This window comes from Brachypodium distachyon, chromosome 1 (assembly GCF_000005505.3).
Source record: "Brachypodium distachyon strain Bd21 chromosome 1, Brachypodium_distachyon_v3.0, whole genome shotgun sequence".
Taxonomy (NCBI): Eukaryota; Viridiplantae; Streptophyta; class Magnoliopsida; order Poales; family Poaceae; genus Brachypodium; species Brachypodium distachyon.
In genome coordinates, this window is record NC_016131.3 from 49,682,622 (window position 1) to 49,703,249 (window position 20,628).

Consider the following 20,628-nt stretch of genomic DNA (forward strand, 5'->3'; position numbering starts at 1 on the left):
ATGATCTGGATCCAACGGCCCACGACGGAAATTTTCACATTTGCACTGAAAAGCCATTTTCATCGGATACTTCGCCTTCTTAAATAGAGTATAGATACATGTTATATTTCGACAACAATTTAGAATTGGAGGGAGTAATTTGGATATGGATACCTAGAGAGATATACAATGACAATAACAGAAACAACACGGTGAACGCAGTGATCTGAAGAGCATGCAAGGAAAGACCGGACGGGCAGATAACACGCACGCACTCATGGGAATCGAGATCAATCCATCCATTATTTCAACTTTCGGCTTGACAGGTGTCTGCTTGGTAGCGCGCCGGCTTCCGCACCTCTAACGATCGACGTAGAAGAAATTGAGAACCGAAATTACAGAACCCAACCCCAAATTATATGCTCCAACTACCGCGCGGCAAGTGTGGTCAGCAACCTACAAAACTTGCTCAATGTGCTCCCACTGGCAACATTTAGCCAATAATGATAGAATCTGACTTAATTTTCCACCACAGCGACGTCAGGTAAAAACGAAAAAAACCAACAGTTGAAGAGTTGAAACTTGAGATCCGGATTCTAACTTTTGTTTGCTTTTTTTTTTTGACACGTACTCAATTTGTTTACTTTGTGTTGGAAGAAGATGAACAAGTGTGCAGTGTAGGCACGCACTGCGAACTAAGGAGAGGACGAAACTCGAAACCATCGACCCGCTGTGGAACCCCGCTAGCTTTCTGTGCAGTATGTATCCAACGTTAACTGAAAGCCTGCAGCGTGGATGCTATTTGATTGTTTCCGCCCGTTGAGGAATTTATCAGCAAGAGATTAGTGTATGTTGTTTTTCTATACTAAATATGTTGATCGACACGACAGTCTCTGCTCTGTTTTATTCTTACGAGGGGAAAGGCCATCAAGGAATGATCAATACAAAACAATGGCTTTGCATTGTTGATTCAAGACAAGATGAGGTTCTACGATGACGCTGGACTTTGGACCGTCCGCCTGCTGTTGGCACCCTGTCCCCAATCGCGAGCAGTCGCTTCCATTTGCTCCTTGTCCTATTTTACTTTCTCCGTTTCCGTTAATATTTACGAACGAGCTGTTCCCCAATCTATACGTACGGAAGACATAACGCCGGCCATTTGTTCAGACTCGTTCACGATCCACCGTTGGCGACAGGAGCTTTGCGTGTATACATATGCACGGCACGGTGTTGGCTATAGCTCTGTTTATTTCTTCAGAGAAACAACTGCAGAACAGAAGCAACGATCTCTAGCTAGCTACAGGCGCGTTGCATTGGGAAATTAAGAGGACTGATCCTGGAGCAGATTAGAAGAGTTCTATTCGATGAAGACTGATGACCCCCCTCGGCACTCGCTGTTTCTATCAGGTGAATTTTACCAACATGTCTTGCTCTCTGCAATTTGTCTTTTTATCGGCTTTCAGTTCGTTTGAACGTTTGTTATCTGAAGGTAGCTGGTCCCTGGTTGAAAAACAAACCAGACGAATGCATGCATTCCCAAGACCAAGAGTCTGAATTTATGAGCCTAGGAAACTGCCGGGCAATAGCCATCGAAAAATTATATTCCTTCGAATTTTGGATTTGAGTTTTCCCAAAGATAATCAAGAGTACATATTACACCTAGAGTACGTGATTTGGCACATGCTACCATGACTTTAACGTTCAAAATCATAACTGAAAATACCGCTCAATAACTAAATAGGAGTAACCAATAATAAATAAATAAATAATACCCTGTCTCACTGTCTATGAGTACCCCACACAACTTTTCGCAAAAGAAAAAAGAAAAAAAGAAGAAGGAGCAAACCCCCACCCGCCCAGAAAGCCCTGGCCGGCGAAGATGCCCGACGGCCGACGCCGACGGAAAGGCCCGCTCCGCGCCTACGCCTGCGCACCACCACTAGTACAGCACGTCCGGCTCCTCTCCCGCCTCTCGCGAGTTCCCGCGGCAGGCCGGCGGTCTGGTCCCTCCAGTCGGCACCGCCCGGTGGGATCCATGTATGATGTATCTGTATCCAGCGCCACCCGCCGGCGCCGGCTCCGCCGTCGTACGCGGCCTTCCTTCCTCGGCTCAACAGTCGGATTCGGCCGCCGCGCCATGCCACGGCTCTGGGATACCAGGCCCTGGAAGGTACGGGAATCGGGAAACCCTACCCGTACAATGCAATTCTTTATCCGTGATGCTGGTGCGTATGGTATGGCGCATCAGCGGGACCAGGCGGCCATTTTGTTTGTTGTTGTTGCTTGAGAATTGGTTGTAGAAGAACTGCAAATCATTCAATTCGAATCCTTTAATGTTTTTTGTCTACCGCACATGTGAAATCAAATGGGGAAAACGATGGGCTGAGACTGAGACAGGTTTCTCAGTGATGACATATATGTAAGGAATCAGATTCAAAACGTAGTGGTATATATGGATGAATAGACAGATATGGAGATCTTTAAACTGAAAAGTTGCATAGGAATATGCAAAAACAACATGTATATGCAAACTGAAACAAGCTACTAAATGTTTTTTTTATTAGAGCAGTAATTTCCCTAACAATCTCTAGAATGAAAACAGAAACAAAGATGTCGTCTGGAGTGTACGCTGAAAGAGACTTCTCATTTTTTTCTACCCACGTTTTTCCTATGCAGTTCAAATTTGAACTTGAATTCTTCTGTGGTGAAAAAAAGACTTGAAATAGGAGATTAGTTAAGAGAGACGTACATAATTCATGCTCTACTTTCTGAGACCACCATTTATTTCTTCATCCGATTCATATTTGTTTGGGTCAAAATGCTTGTAATAGTGGGATCAAACTCTTAACTAATCACTGATATATTCTGTATGATTGGAGTTTTAAGGAATTTTACCATGGTGTTTTGATCGTTGGAATGGCTTTAACATTTTTAGTGGGCTTTAACATATCTTAAACTCAGACAAATAGATACTAATTTTTTTATATTTTTGTGGGGCCAAATGACCCATACCAATTAGATAACATGCATCCAGCCCTGATACATCAATATTTATGATACATGTATTTATCATTGCCTACAGGTCAGAAGCTCATATTACTTTTCATCGCCACCCTAACCTTGCAACGTAGTACTACTGCTTATGGGTCTGGATCCTCTGGGAGTATCCGCATGGCAAGGCCTGGCTGCCTAGACAAGTGTGGCAATGTCAGCATCCCGTACCCGTTCGGCACTGGAAAAGGTTGCTTCCAAGAACCCTTTGATGTCACTTGCAATGAGACAGGGGCATATCTCGCTTCAACCGGAGTTAGGGTACTGGACATCAATCTTACCCTGGGCGAGGTTCGTGTTCAGAACCCACACATAGCATCGCAATGCAACTACACCAATGGCAGCACTAGCAGTGGTGGTACGCTTGCTTTAGGTCTTGACCCTTTTCATAAGGTTTCTGACACCAAGAACAAGTTCATATCTATCGGGTGCGCTACGCTTGCAATGATCGTGGGAGTTACCAAGGGCAAGAACCAGCTTGAGTACCCCACTGTTAACTCATGCTTTTCGTTCTGCACTGATGCAAGCAATGTGGATGATAGCGTAGAGTGCTTTGGCATGGGTTGTTGCCAGAGCTCCTTTCCAGGAAACATCAGCTCCTTCAGCACCCAATCCGCACCAGTAGAAGATATATACAACTCTACCATCCAGTCCTTCAGTCCGTGCAGCTACTCATTCGTCGTTGAGGAAGATTGGTTCAAGTTCGATCGTTCATATGTGAACTCTACGAATTTTGTGAGTAACAATTCAGATGGGGTTCCTTTGGTACTCGATTGGGTTGTTGGTAATCAAAGTTGTTCAGAAGCCAGCAAGATGGGATCACAGTATGCCTGCCAAGCCATGAACAGTGAATGCATTACTGTGCTCAATGGCCCTGGTTACCGTTGCAACTGTTCTCAAGGTTATGAGGGCAATCCCTACCTACAAGGAGGGTGCCAAGGTATGCATGCATCTCCTGACGTTTCACATGTACTCTCCTTTACGTCAGATTTATTGTTTATGGAATGTGATGTATGTTGACATTGCCCTGACATCCTTTTGACAGACATCAATGAGTGTGAACCTGCAAATCGGTCCTTGTATCCGTGCAAAGGTAATTGCATAAACACCAATGGAAGCTACACCTGTTTATGCTCATCAGGATTCAGGAGCGATGATCCAAAGAGCATACCCTGCATTCGCGCAGACCCATACAAAGCTCAAAAGATGGTCATAGGTAATAAACAAACACATTCACTACTTAATAAGCAGAAAGTTGTTTGCACTTCTTATGCCAGTTACGGAGTACATAGGTACAAGTACCGTTTGCATGCATGTCATATAGCAAAATAAATGGTGCGTATCTCACCATATGATGCATTTTTTTTAGCCAAATGTGGGCAACGTTGCTAGCTGTACAGACGGTAATCAGCTATCATGATTTTCAGGCATATCCATCAGTGTCGTCTTCCTCATTGTTTGTATCTTTGCTCTGCGTGTTGAGCATCAGAAAAGGAAGCTGGCAAAAGAGAAGGAAAGATTTTTCGATCAGAATGGTGGTCAGATATTGTATCACCAAATTATGTCGAAACAAGTTGACACATTGAGGATATTCACACAAGAAGATCTGAAGGATGCAACAAACGATTTTGACAAGAGCAGAGAACTGGGCAGGGGGGGCCATGGCACTGTTTATAAGGGCATTCTCAAGGATAACAGGGTTGTAGCTGTGAAGCGCTCGAAGCTCATGAATGTGACCGAAACAGACGAATTCGTGCAGGAGATTATTATACTTTCACAGATCAACCACCGGAATGTGGTGAGGCTTCTAGGGTGCTGCTTAGAGGTGGAGGTCCCTATACTGGTATATGAATTCATCCCAAATGGCACTCTCTTTGGGTTCATCCATCATTACTACGGAACTCCTCCCTCATTGGACACCCGTCTAAGGATCGCTCAAGAATCCGCTGAAGCATTGGCATACCTGCATCAGTCTATGAACCACCCTATAGTCCATGGAGATGTCAAGTCCATGAACATTCTGTTGGATGACAATTACATGGCGAAAGTGACAGACTTTGGGGCGTCAAGGATGCTCCCCAAAGACGCGGTTCAGTTCATGACAATGGTGCAGGGCACCCTGGGATACTTGGACCCTGAGTACCTGCAGGAGCGGCAGCTCACAGAGAAGAGTGATGTTTACAGCTTTGGGGTTGTGCTGCTGGAGCTGATCACGGGGAAGATGGCGATCTACCACGACGGCCCCAAGGAAGGCAAGAGCCTCGTGTCGTCCTTCCTACACGCGATGAAGGAGGATAATGTTGAGCGCATACTGGACCCTAGCATAGTAAGGGCCGGGAAGGAGATGCTGCTGGGAGAGGTAGCCGAGGTAGGGAGGATGTGCTTGGGTGCTAGGGGTGAAGACAGACCTTCCATGACCCAGGTGGCCGACAAGCTGAAGGCTATCCGAAGCACTTGGAGGGAAAAATTAGTGCTGGAGCATGGTGAAACAGATCATCCGTTCATGCGCTCCTCACCTGCAGCTCTGGCGCGTTGTGATCCTCTGCTGTTTAGCACCTGCTCGACGGCGACCTATACGGCTGGAATAGGTATAGAAACACCCAGATGATAGTCTCATTCGATTCTACCATGTAAGTAGTTGTATGAGGTCTTACTGTGAGAGTACTGTGAGATAGTGTTTGCTTAGAGCTTCTGAGAGTACTTTCTGCAGAAATTAAGTTGTCTTTTATTTGCCGTACAAAGTATTTTACAGTAAATGGTCTTATTGTGAGAGGAGTATTAATTTAGAGGTTGGAATTGGTTATTGCTTCCCGTAAAAAAAGAATTGGTTATTGCAAGATATATGTCCAAGTTTGGAGATGTTTGTATTGTACAGTTAACATGTCGTGCTAATGTAGCATTCGAGTTTCAGTTTTGTAATATTCATGTCATTTCTTGTATAGTTTGTAACCAATTTGTAAAAGAGGGAAATGGGATGTTGCTCCTCGATGGTTCTGTAATGAATTTGGACTGTTTCTTTTCGGGGATTGCTCTGTAATGATTTTGTAACAAATTTAGATCGTGCTCTTTCGGGGACCGCATTGTAATGGACTTATATAATAAAATTTGAATTGTGTGCATCTTATGTTTCGAATTCTGATGTTGTAAATTAACGTTCAAAGCCAAATTACATGCTGCTTGTAAAACGGAAAACATCACAGGACACAGGTGGACAAATTGACGGGCGAGGGACAAATAACATGACAATATTCATTCATTCAAATGGTGTGAAAAGATAGTAGAACAACAACACTGTGACGTACATTACATGTAGTGTAGGCAGCAGTAATTAAACCGAAGACGGACCTACCGACTGATAACACCCACTTGCTGTAGTACGTGAGCAGCTCGTGAGTGAGATCGACCGATCGGTTCTTTATTCCAACTTTCACAATAAAATTCAAAAGAGCGTAAGGGAAATGATCTGTAACATCCCAAAATTTCAAACTTTTACATGTGCATTGCATCCATGAGCATCATGCCACAATTGCATATTTGAATTCAAATTTGAATCTCAAAAGGGCTTTAAAAGACTTTGTTTACACCCATTTAAGCTTTGGATTTTCAAACCAATAGGGTTTATGTATACAAGGGGTTTAATGCATATTGAAGCTATCCCATAATTTTTGGATAATTATTTGGAATTGGAAAAGTATTTAATTTAAATAGATATATAGCCCTAGAGGCATTTCTAGAGAAAATGTATTTTTATATAATTTATTCCGAGGGGAAACTACCCCCAAAAGTTGTATCTTGGTAGAACATGATTTTACAAATTTTCTGGAATTTATTTGGACCAATTTGGAGTTCAAACTCAAAAGATATCAAAAAAATGAGAAAAACAGAAAAAGAAAGGCCTAAAAGAAAAAAATAGGGGTAAACCGGACCGGCCCGGCCACTTTGGGCCGAACCGGCCCGGTCAGCCCGGCCGCCCGCGCGTGCGCGGAGACGCTGACAGGTGGGGCCCACCTGTCAGGCTCGTCGTCTCCGTTTGGAAGGCGCCCGCACCGCCCGTGCCGCCGCAATCACCGGAATCCGGAGATTCCGGCCATCCCGAAACCCACCGGCCGCGTCGCTTTAAAGCCTGAGCACCCCGCTTCTTTTCCCCCCCGTTTGCCCTCGCTCGCACGCCCCCAGGCCGCCGGAATCGCTCGCCGGAGAAGCTCCAAGCCCGCCGCCGTTTCGCGCCGCGCCGACGAGCTCGGTGAGCCCTCCTCCTCGCCACCTGCCTCTTCTTCTTCCTCACTCTCGTGCGCGCCTTTTGACACGACTCGTTTGGTTTTTGGGGCACTGCCGCGCCGCCCGCACCGCCGCCCGAAGCTTCGCCGGAGCCGCGACCGCGCCGCCACGTCTTCTTCGACCTAGGCGACGACCCGCTCTGCCCGAGCCCCCGCCGACCGCGCCCCCCTCTCCGCCGTGCCGCGCCGCGCCGTCCCCGGCCACCCCTGTGACGTCAGCTTCGCCCGAGGACCCCGCGCCGCCGCGCCCGTGCCCGTGCCGCCGTCCCCTCCGTCTACGGTGACCGCCGCGCCGCCCGGTAAAACCCTAGAACTCCCCTCGTCCGTCCGATCCGGATCCGAGGGCTAAGATTTGATCCCGTTTTAATTTTTAACCGAACCGGTACGCACCAATTAGATGCTGACACGTGGCACCCGGTTTTATAAAATAAAAATGTAATTTTAATCCTCCGGAATTAATAAAAGGCACTTTTGCAGATAGGCCCCTGTAATTTCAAATGATCATAACTTTAAATCTGTTTGGCCAAATTTAGTGATCCACACCTTTTTCGAATTCTTAGGAAGTGTAGAATCTTTTGGCACTGTCCAATTTCAAATTTGAATATTTGAATCACATTCAAATTACAGAATAGGGTTTTATGCCATTTAAATCATAACTAATTATTTAGAAGTCCTCTTTGAATGAAACCAGTGCCCAAAATTTTGTTTTATTGTCCTCTGTCCAATGGGACAGATAAATAAATATTTTAACTTAAATTGTTTTGCTGTTGCAAATAAAACCTCATTTTAGGGTTTAAACCCTAGCCATTGCAATTTATTTAAAAACCCTAATTGCATGTGCTTAATTATCAATGCGTTGGACCAGTAGATCACCCAAATAAAACCAACCCACTCATGTCACATGTTTTGCATCGCATCATGACATACATATTCTTTTGTCATGTTTGTATTGTGTGTTTATGTATGTGTATGTTTGCTTGATTGTATAGTTTCTCGGAGAACGAACAGTGTGATTGCGAAGAGTGTTTGAATACCAACTACTATCAAGGCAAGTTCACTTTGACCATCATCTTATTATTTTATTATGCACTAGATTTTATTAGTTGCATTGTTAGGATTATTATTGTACCTATGCTAGCTATGATATGTCCTAGTAGTATAGTATACCTTTGCCATGTCCACACCACCAATCGCCATCGTCGTAGTAAAATGCTATGCTATGATAATATACGAGGGTGGTATTATTAGAATGTGATACTATTGAATTACGATATGATTTTTCTAGTGTATGGCAAAACAAGTAATTCAATGAACCGTCCTGGGTGGGCTGCTTTGAGTATTCGAATGTCGTGACGTTAGGTCCATCTCTATGGGTCCCTCTCAGTCGAGTTCCTGTGGATTCAGGAATGGATCGTCCATGGACATCTCTTCCGTGGATTCGGAGAGCGCCTTCGTCACAATGTGGGATGCCACCCGGGATAACCAGAGACTGGACTAGTTTCTGTTTAGTAGCTTCCAGTACAACCACATGGTAATATGGGCTCTGCCTGGATGGAGTAAGAAATGTTTACCCAGATCCGAGGGATTGTACTGAGGTAGTTGTGTAGGTGGGAGCGCGGGTCCCTCAGGTGGTCTGGGTGAACATGTTCTGAAAATTCTTGAAGTCGATGCCGTTGCTACTCCACCCGGAGGACAGCAAGGGATTAACACGTCGAATTCTTGTGGGGAATGTGTACAACCTCTCGAGAGTGTCAAACTAAGTACTTAGCCGTGTCCCCGGTTACGGACAATTATGAGCAACTAGATATTGGAGCTGTAAGGAAAGTCTCCCTCATTTCAATTTCCTAATAAAACGAATGGATTGACCTGGGTAGGAGCATTGATGTTTCTACTCAATGTGCCTAGGTCAATAGGAGCATGGGTGTTTCTACCCCGTGTCCAATAGAATTCAAAGCTATTTGTCTAAAAATGATAGGATTTGAATAATGATGCTTTTATGCAAAATAGCCAAACACCACTTAGCCAAACTATGCATGTACTTGGTAGGTCCTTTATAACTCTAGTGAGCTTGCCAATACATTCAAATGTATTGACCTCGTAGTGGCTGCAATTAATAATGCAGGTTAAACTGACGAAGAGTAAGGTTCGTCGATATTTCTTTGGGTCATGTGCTTACATTCCAACATGCTCTCTCCTCTGGGAGTAGATGAGACCCTTTTACTCTACCTTTCCGCTGCAGCTTCATGATACATTGTTATCATGGTTTTGAACATTATTTGTTTATGCTGGCCTAGGAGGTCATGCAAGTTTGTAAGTACAATTTAAGTTCTGGATGATACGTTGTAATAAAGTACTTTTGACCTTTGTATCTTGGTATTACATCTTGAACTGTGTGTGCTAGTGAGTCGATCCAGGGACTAGCACAAGTAAGCACAGAGATCGAACCCTTGGTGAAGGGGGATCGCTTCAGATGGTATTAGAGCAATGTGTTGCCTGTAGGAACATGACCCTAGTTTGGATTAGGATAAGACAAACCAAAGACCAGACCTTAGGACTACTTTTTACCCCTATCAGAATCTATATATAGACATTTTATTCCTTATCCCTATTCATCTAAATCTTGGCATTTATATCTACATATGCATGACATGTTTATTGTTTTATCCCACATATACACCAAATACCATGTTTTATACCACATATGCATACTTGTTATATTATACCACAGATGCATATTTGATTTTTACACCATACACCACTATAATCATGTTACCATGTTGTTCACATGTTAGTATGCATCAAATTTTACATTCACATTTCCACCCTTGATATTAATGTATATCACTTGATTCCCACTCTACCACTTGTATTTTATATTTACTTACATTCGACCATTTGATCATATCACTGATACTCACTTATCTCCTTCTTTATTTTTCTATAGATGGGAAGCCCAACACCTTTTGGCAACGTCCCGCCGTTCACCAGAGTTTACTACCCCTCCACGGACGACGACCAGTTGTTCAGTGCCCCTTTGGCGGCACCGTGTGCTTTCCTCGACCTGCCACCACCCAGGTTCAGAGGCCGAGTCGAGACCGCCGCACCCGAGGGATGGCAGCCACGGTGGGAGATCGAGGCGAAGATCCGCGGGCGTGAGATCGCGCCAGTTACGCCGGATATCACCTTCATCAGTCGCTACCCCACCTACGAGCAAGGCCTTCAGTTCGCCATGCAGTGCGCTTTCGCACAGGTGTGCCGGGACTACCGGCATGAGTTTCTAGAGGACTCTCCCTTCCTCCTCTTTGGAAGGCGGAACCATGCATGCTCGGCAGTGGCTACGACCAACGACGAGGATGCGACCCCAGTGACGACCCACTTCGAGAACATGGAGATAAACACCGTGGACTTGGAGTCTTGTCTCGATCACAAGATGACCAGGGCCGACCTCGCCGAGGAGCAGGTTGGTAATCTGATGGGAGAGAAGACCTAGTGGCTTGAGGACAAGGCCGTGTTGGAGAACACTGTCCTCAACATGGGAGACGCCATCGAGCAGCTGCAGTATGAGAGGGACCAAGCTCGCTACTACTGCGAGTAGTTCCAGGCGTTCATCGCAGCCGCAGCCGCAGCAGCACCAGCTGCCGCACCGGCACCAGACCAGGTCCCACCTCCACCACAGGATCAGGAGATGGAGCCTCAGGAGGAGGAGCCCCAGGAGGTCCACGAGATGGACACCCCTGCTACAAACACCCGCTCCAAGATGAAGGCGAACGGGACCACACCGACAGCCACACTCCCTTAGATCTGTTGATGCCTACCAGACTTTATCTTTTTTTTTCTAGTTATCGGTAGTGCGAGTTAGTCTTTGACCATACAATCTATGTGTATGACAAAGTAGGTCGATTGCTTTTTCCTCGTACTCTTTTCCTTATGGGCAATGTCCCACCATAAACAAGTGTGTTTTGTTATGATTTTTCGAAACCTTTTATGTTTGATGAGTGTATGGTTGATATATGCTTGAGTTACTACCTTGTTTTGAGGGTTTAGTTATCCTTAGCTCTATTCTATCTGTTTCCTCATCTATGCTACCCTAAACAGATGCCTCCGAGACGCCGGAACCCCACCAACAACGCCGAGGCTAACAATGCCGAAGCTGACGGAAATGCTGCAACCATGCAGCAACTGTTGGCAGCACAGACCCAATTCTTTCAGATGATCACTCAGCAGTTAGCCAACAACAACAATCAGCAGAACCACAACAACCAACAACACCACCCTCCACAAGTGGATATGTTGACCAGGTTCTTACGTTTGCGCCCACCCACTTTCTCCAGCTCACCCGAGCCAATCGTGGCAGACGACTAGCTCCGCTCTGTAAATAAGAACCTAGTGACTATCAACTGCACCGAGGAGGAAAAGGTTCGGTTTGCAGCCCATCTGTTGGAAGGACCAGCAGCATCCTGGTGGGAGAACTACCAGATCACCACCCCCATTGAACATGTCACATGGGATATTTTTCAAGAAGCCTTCCGCACCGCCCACATCTCGGCGGGGGTGCTTAATCTGAAGAAGAAAGAGTTTCTGCGGCTCAGACAGGGAAGCCGCACAGTGGTCGAGTTCATCGACCAGTTCAACAGTCTCGCCCGCTATGCGTCGGACGAGGTTAACACGGATGCCAAGCGTCGAGAGAGATTCTTGGATGCGCTGAACGATGAGCTCTCCGTTCAGTTGGCCATTGCTTACACACCTACCTACCAATCGCTCATTGACAAGGCGATTGTGTTGGAGAACAAGCTCCATCAGATGGAGAACCGCAAGAGGAGACTTCACCAGGGAGGCTCTCACACGGGGCCGCATCAAAAGCCACGTATCATTCAGGACGGCAGCGGCAGTTCATCTGTGCATAGGGCCGGAGGCCACAATGACAGACGCACTGGAGGTTATGGTCATCAGAACCGTCATACCGGGGACAACAGCAGCAACAAGCACCAGCATCACGAGCAGAATCAACAGCACCAGCAGCAGCGCCCGAGGCACCACAACGGGAATGGCAACCACAATGGAGGTGGAAACCAAGGTGGAAATGGAAAGGGCCACACCAACGGCAATGGAGCCGGACAGAACCGCAACCCTGGCAGGGACATGAGCCAGGTGGAGTGTTTCAAGTGCCACAAGATGGGGCACTACTCCAACGATTGCCCGGAGAGATTTGGAGGGAACGTGGTTAAACCAAACCCATTCCAGAAGGGCAACGTGAACCACATCGACGTGGAAGAGATCACCGAGGAGCAAGGTATAGTCATCGGTACCTTTAACATTAATTCATGTAAGGCTTTAGTACTGTTTGATACCGGTGCATCCCATTCATTCATATCAAGAGGTTTTGTGCATCAAAATGGATTACCTGCCAGCACATTAGCCAACCCCATGAAAGTAAACTCACCAGGGGGAGAATTGATAACTGCCTATGACTGTCGTGGGCTAAGTTTGGAAATAGGGAAACACACCTTCCCCACGGACCTAATAATAATAGGGTCCAAGGGTTTGGATGTCATCCTAGGAATGGATTGGCTGGCTAAGTATGAAGGACTTATAGACTGTGTCAGAAGAACCATCACCCTCACCACCCCAGGGAATAAGAGAATCCGCTTCAAGTCTGTTTTCGAACTGAAGAGACCTAAGGTCAATTCTCTTAAGGGGGTTAGCCAGGACGAGGTTCCAGTAGTGAAAGAGTATCCGGATGTTTTCCCAGAAGAGTTGCCAGGTATGCCACCAAACCGCGATGTAGAGTTTCTCATCGAGTTCCTGGAAGTGGACCCATAGCCAAGAGACCTTATAAGATGGCTGTAGATGAGCTGAAGGAATTAAAGAAGCAGCTAGCGGAACAGTTAGCAAAAGGTTTCATCCGCCCCGGTTCATCACCATGGGGAGCACCTGTCCTGTTTGTGGAAAAGAAGGACAAGAGCCAACGAATGTGTATTGATTATCGGTCACTAAATGAGGTGACGATAAAGAATAAATACCCCTTGCCTATCATCATCGATCTTTTCGACCAGTTGGAAGGAGACTGTGTGTTCTCAAAGATCGATCTACGATCAGGGTATTTTCAACTGAAAATCCGAGAGATGGATATACCCAAGACGGCATTCACCACTAGGTATGCACTTTATGAGTATACCGTGATGCCATTCGGATTGACCAACGCACCAGCATACTTCATGAACATGATGAACAAGGTGTTCATGGAATTCTTGGACAAGTTTGTCGTGGTGTTCATCGATGACATTTTGATCTATTCCAAAAGAAAGGAAGAGCATGAGCAGCATCTGCGCATGGTTTTAGAGAAGCTGAGAGCGCACAAGTTATACGCCAAGTTCAGCAAGTGTGACTTTTGGCTGTCGGAAGTCAGTTTCCTCGGACACATCGTGTCAGGAGCAGGAGTAGCTGTCGACCCAGCTAAGGTGACCGCTGTTACAGAATGGGAGTCACCCAAGAATGTGGGAGATATCCGCAGCTTCCTAGGACTCGCTGGATATTATCGGAGATTCATTGAGAACTTCTCCAAGATTGCTAAACCCATGACTGAACTTTTAAGGAAAGAGAAGAAGTTTGCCTGGAACGAGAAATGTGAAGAGAGTTTCCAGGAGTTAAAGAAGAGATTGGTGTCCGCACCTATTCTAGTGCTACCCAACCTGCAAGAAGATTTCCAAGTTTATTGCGACGCTTCACGTCAAGGTTTGGGAGGAGTATTGATGCAGAATGGGAAAGTTGTAGCTTACGCTTCGCGGCAATTGAAGAGCCACGAGGGCAATTACCCCACTCACGACTTGGAATTAGCATCAGTAGTGCACGCCTTGAAGACTTGGAGACACTACTTGATGGGGAAACATTGTGAATTGTTCACGGATCACAAGAGCCTGAAATATATATTCACCCAGAAGGAGCTGAACCTGAGGCAGAGAAGATGGTTAGAGCTGATAAAGGATTATGACCTGAATTTGCAATACCATCCAGGCAAGGCTAACGTCGTGGCTGATGCATTGAGCCGCAAGGGCTATATAAATGGACTAACAGCTGGAGAATTACCGCCAGATTTGTGCGAACAGTTCAAAGACCTCAGACTGGAAATAGTACCCGAAGGTTATTTAGCCACCTTGGAATTACAGCCCACTTTGCTGGACAAGGTTAGAGAAACACAGAAGGGTGACTCGGAAATAAAGGAAATAAAGGAGAATATAGTTATTGGTAAGGCCAAAGATTTTCGTGAGGACGACCAGGGAACCATATGGTTCGGGAAACGCATTTGCGTACCGCAGGTTCCAGAACTCAGAAAGTTGATTCTGCAAGAAGCCCATGACTCACCGTACTCAATCCACCCTAGAAACACAAAGATGTACATGGACCTCAAGGAAACATTTTGGCGGTCCGGATTGAAGCGTGACATCGCCGAGTTCATTGCCTTGTGTGATGTGTGCAGTAGAGTTAAGGCAGAACACCAGAAGCCAGCAGGATTGCTGAGACCGTTGCCTATACCGGACTGGAAATGGGATAAAATTGGCATGGACTTTATCACCGGTTTACCAAGGACCAGATCAGGATATGATTCTATTTGGGTAGTGGTTGACCGTTTGACCAAGGTTGCCCACTTCATACCAGTGAAGACTACTTACACCAGCGCACAGTTAGCTAAACGCTACATATCCAGAATAGTGTGTTTACACGGAGTGCCCAAGGAAATAGTTTCAGATAGAGGTACCCAATTTACCTCAAGATTTTGGGGACAACTACATGAGTCTTTAGGGACGAGACTGGAATTCAGTACAGCGTTTCATCCGCAGACGGATGGACAGACCGAGAGGGTTAACCAGATCCTTGAAGATATGCTGAGAGCCTGCGCTCTAGATTATGGATCCAGTTGGGATGGCAATCTGCCGTATGCAGAATTCTCATACAACAACAGCTTCCAAGCCAGCATAGGAATGTGACCATTTGAAGCTCTGTATGGGAGAAAGTGCAGAACACCGTTGTTATGGGATGGTGTAGGAGATCGTAGCCTATTCGGCCCAGACATGATAAAAGATGCCGAAGAAAAGGTTAGACTCATCCGAGACCGACTAAAGGTAGCTCCGTCAAGACAAAAGAGCTATGCAGATTCCAAACGTAGGGAGGTTACCTATGAAGCTGAAGATAGAGCATATCTCAGAGTTTCACCGATACGCGGTGTCAAGAGATTTGGTATAAAAGGGAAGTTAGCACCCCGATTTATCGGACCTTTCAAGATATTGTCGCGACAAGGATAGGTAGCCTACAAGTTGGATTTGCCGGAAGCACTGTCCAATGTCCACAACGTCTTCCACATATCACAATTGAAGAAGTGTCACCCCGAGATGGCCGACACACCCCTGAGGGATACATTTCCACTTGAGGAAGTCCAGTTGCAGAGTGACCTCACCTATGAGGAGAAACCGGTCAGGATCTTGGATAGAGCTGAGAGACAGACCCGATCTAAGACTATCAAGTTCTGCAAGGTCCAGTGGGACCATCACACTGAAGAAGAAGCCACTTGGGAACGCGAATATGATCTTCGAGAAGATCACCCACACCTCTTTGCTAACCACACCGAATCTTGAGGACGAGATTCATCTTAAGGGGGTTAGGTCTGTAACATCCCAAAATTTCAAACTTTTACATGTGCATTGCATCCATGAGCATCATGCCACAATTGCATATTTGAATTCAAATTTGAATCTCAAAAGGGCTTTAAAAGACTTTGTTTACACCCATTTAAGTTTTGGATTTTCAAACCAATAGGGTTTATGTATAAAAGGGGTTTAATGCATATAGAAGCTATCACATAATTTTTGGATAAAATTCAAAAGAGCGTAAGGGAAATGATCAAGCCGGAAATGGAAAAGTTTGTGTGAAGGAGGATGCACGGAGCGATCCTTCTTGAGGGCAAGCTCAGAAGCTAGAACTGTGTCAGTGCCCGATGGCGGTAATAAGGTCACCATCAGAGATTTGATCTTTCGCATCGACAAAACTACGGGCGTCATCGCGGTGGCCATTGATATATGCCGATCGATACGAGCACTCAACAGTTTCTAGCTGCAGATGATCGAGATCAGGTGCTCGATCAGTTTGTGTGTGATTGCTTGCTCGCGCTCGTTCCCTTTTATAGGCCAAGCACGGCGCGCTATGAATACCCACCCAAGTAATCTGCTGGGCGGATCAACACCTGAATCAAAAGTTGCACTAGTAAATGACCCCACGAGCCGGCAGCCCCAGCTGGTTAATTAAGCTAACGGATCCCAACTGCCAACTAGCTAGTAGCACGTCGCAAGATCAGATCAATTATATCCACGAAATTAAACTAGCTAGTTCATCCCTTGCCTTCCCACGAACCAGATCGATTCAATCAAACCAGGGGATAATTCAGATCTTCGGCACGTCGACACCTGAGATCTATTCCTACACCACGACGGAGCGCCTCAGTAGTTACCTCTCTTTCTTCTTACACTTTAGTTCCGTCGTTCTGCCTACGTGCTGTTTCAATGTATCCACATGATCGATCATTCCAGGCTACCATTATCCCCATGGGGATTTTGGACATGACGTGCTTGCGGTACTTCCTCATACGTACATACATGCATAGCTAGCTGTCGGTGGATGCAAAGGATGTGAGGCTTTCCTCCTTTAACAAAAATGAAACGAGGAACGAAATTTTTACTACTTTTTGAACTTCGGCAAAAAGAATGAAAAATGACAGACCTGTCCTTTGACCGGTGCATGCCCTTGACGGATTGACCACGCCTTGTTAGCACCTGGACCGGGGCGGAATATTGCTGATTTGGTCTCCGCCACGTAGGGAACGTGGCTCAACTATCGTAAGGGATTTATTCTAATACAACATGCGTTATGTCACGCAAGGTGGACGTGCCTAGTTATATATATATACCTCCGACGCACAACGCCTGGCCTGGCGCCATAAGACTCGCTCATGGTATTAGTGTCGGGCGCAAGTAAAGGCCCGCCACTAGTAAGTTACTCATCACTAACGGGCTTTGCACCCGTCACTGGTGATGCATACATCACTGGCATGTAATTTGTGGCGGGTGAGATGCCCGTTAGTGATGTTGTTTTACGCCCGTTACTAATGAGCATTTCTGTAGTGGTGGGTTTACTCTGTCACTTCTACGCCCAGCCATCGGCCGATGGCACCTATCTTCCGCCGTATGTGAGGATCTCATTAGCCGGCCCTTTGATCGAGATCTGGAGAAAGAGAGGAGGTTACTTTCCATGTGTTTGTGTGCGCGTGCGTGTGCTTCTTTTGGGCCAATCGTTCCTCGGCGACACCTTTCAAGATGAGTAGCGTCAGCAGCCCGTGTTTGCATGTAATGGGTCCTACACACCACATTTTTTGTTGGCAATGGTTTTTGTGCATTTAATGTACTTACGACTGAGAATCCCTCTTGTCGCCTTAAGACAACTTAGGTTAACCGTCCCTACCGGTCTGGTTAGTTTAGGTATACTGATATTAGGTTAACCCACGCGTAAAAGTCATTCGTACCCTTCCCCCTGTTCGCAGTATGCGCCCCTTCTTCTCCAGCGGCGGCACGAGGCGGATATGATTCCATTCTCGGCGGCGGAACAGGTGAGCGCTCTAAGCTTACCCCAGCCTCGTTTGCCTCCTATCTGACTGAGATTTGAACCCATTCCCCTGTCTTTGTTGTATGAACGCCCTAGATTTTTGGAGCCATTTTTTTTTCATGCAGCTGCAGGCGATCCGCCCGTCACACCACAGCAAGACCAGCTATTTACGCTGTCAAGCACCTTCTTGCGGCAGCGATTCTAGTATGGTAGCTCACATGGTGACATCTAAAATTAGGACGCATGCATGAGGCGGGGAAGTTCAAATTCGGTGTGAGATTCTTTACCTCGCCTGCGAAGCTAGGGGACGGTAGTCTTCGGATCATAGAGAAGGCTACGGTGGTTGAATGGGAGGTTGCTTTGAGCGAATTTGATCCCCAGGTCACCGCAGAGCGTGCCGTTGCGCCAGTCAGCGAGTTGGCGCTGAAGCTAGCTTCGGGAGAGTGTGCCTCGGGGTCCAGGACCAAATCCATGTACAGCGAAAGGTGTCTCCCCAGGGCGGATTCACTCGAAAGGTGTCGGCCAGGAGCTATTTGGCCTTTTCTTTTAGGAGCGATCCATCTAGGTGAAATCCGGTGGAGCGTCGAAGCGGCATCTTGGGCGTGTTCTTTTTTTTGTTTGTTCTTGTCACGTCACCAACCATCCATCGGTACCAAATGCAAATTAAGAGACAGCACGGACGAAACCAACACCGCGCTGGTGTATAATTTTTGGAGCTCTGATGCTCAGCTCCATTTTATATGTTCATATGTAAAAGGAAAAACGACCATGGCAGGTTGAAAAACAGATGGGCCGGGCCAGGCGGGAGACAACATGTGCATGACAGACATAAATTAAAATAACCGATGTAACTAACTAAAAGATACAACAACACGATAAGCAACAATTAATTAGATGTGTAGTGATAAACAGAAGGATGCAATTAATCATGCAGAGACTCGGTGGAGACCGATAAGTGACCAACGGTGAGCGAGATGGATCATTTATTTCAACGACTTTCACAAATTCAACAGGGCGGAAGGGAAATAATCACGAGATAAGGGAAATAGTCAAGCCGAAATGGGAAATTAAAGTACGTAGACGACGAGATCGCTTGAGCCTCTGTGCGGCTTGTTCTTTGGGCAATCATATATCTGGGAACAACTGCCTCAATCTCCTAATTCGACATTAGCGGCGACAGTAGTGGGATCGGTGGTGACTTCGGCTTCGACGTTCAGGACGCCGCCGTCTATTTCCAAGTTGACAGGTACGATGAGGGACCGGCGCCCCTCAACGGCGACCACAGAACAGGACGCAGCCACCAGCAGCACCAGCAGCACTGCACCCATGACCATCGTCGCAGCTGGCTTTGTCGCGGTGGCCATTGATGGTCAATCCGTAAGCTAGCTAGCAGCTGATGGATGCAAAATACACAATCACTCGAACAGCTGCAGATCAGGTGTTGATCGATGGGGTTTGTGTGTGGCTGCTTGCTAGCGCTGATGCCCTTTTATAGGCCAGGTACGTCCAGCCATGGACATGCACCCACGTAGTTAATTAGCTGGCCAGATCATATCGATCAATTGATGAATCAAACTAGTAGTACTATATGACTCCACGCTACACGCGAGCCGACGACCCGATCGATCGAGGATAATCCATCCCAACTGCTAACAACTAGCGCGTCGCCGCAAGAGATTAAAATGCACTAGTCTGGCTGCTGATTCATCCCTTGCTTCCCACGAGCCTGCATATCGATTTGATTAAACCAGGAATTTACATCTTTGGTACTTAAGCACGTCGCGCAGGGAACGCCCTACCTTGTTCCATATATCCTTCGGCATGCATGCATGTGGAAAAGTATAAGTTTTTCACTAAATAGGTGTGAACAAATTAATTATGTGACGATGTGGCATGCTTGCATGTTCAGAAAAATCAAGCGGTGGGTTGCTTCTACTTAGATATAGAAGATAAGGATACATGTCTTCATCACTTTGTCACTCCATGTTTGGATTGTGTAGTTAAATACGTTTTAGTTGCATTATATGCCAAATAAATGTATTTAGAAATTGTATAACATCTTAAGACTGCAAAACGTAAAAAAAAAAATCTTCATCTTGATGTTGGCATTTACTTGAGGTTCTACCAAGCTTCAGTTTTTCTGATTTTTTCGCAAGGGTGTTTGACCTGCCTGCACACGAGATATGGGCCATATGGCAAAGTCATGAAGCTATGCAGTCGTACAGCCTCTGGCTAAAATAACTAGGGTATCACCGGAGAATATTGCAGTTTACTTTGGTAGTTGTTTTATATAGTTATCAAGTCAAATATTAATGTACCATATGTAATAACAGTGCCTCACGTGTGACTGAGAGAATATTCTAGGGTTGGTGACTTCGATTTTCATTGGTCCTTTGTTTAGTCACGTTGCTGCAGACAACAACGTGTTTCAAACAATAAAATTTATCGGAAATCTATTATCTTTTGTCTGTGCATTATGATTTCTGGGTACGTTAAATTTTACATTTATCATTCAAAGGTAACATGCATTTTACATGGTGATGTCGACTCTAGGGATACAAAAACTGTCATTAGGATGCACCAGAATCATTCTACATTGGTGTGGTCCTGGATTGTTTCTACATGGGTGATGTGTTCTTCTATTTACATTATTTTTCGTATTAAGTTTCCAAGTTGC

General features: G+C 45.9%; 1 protein-coding gene across 2 annotated transcripts; it reads left to right on the top strand.

Moving 5' to 3' along the window:
* The first annotated feature begins 1,795 nt into the window (after positions 1-1,795).
* LOC104581661 (wall-associated receptor kinase 3) lies at positions 1,796-6,029 on the top strand. Of its 2 annotated transcripts, XM_014896861.2 has the most exons (4): positions 1,796-2,149; positions 3,062-3,970; positions 4,076-4,246; positions 4,458-6,029. In XM_014896861.2, exons 2-4 carry the CDS (start codon positions 3,151-3,153, stop codon positions 5,636-5,638), a joined length of 2,172 nt encoding a protein of 723 aa, XP_014752347.1. In that variant the 5' UTR covers positions 1,796-2,149; positions 3,062-3,150; the 3' UTR covers positions 5,639-6,029. The 2 variants fall into 2 exon arrangements, with proteins under 2 accessions (XP_014752347.1, XP_010228098.1); XM_010229796.3 differs by lacking the exon at positions 1,796-2,149 and having other exon boundaries at positions 3,040-3,970.
* The last annotated feature ends 14,599 nt before the right edge of the window (positions 6,030-20,628 follow it).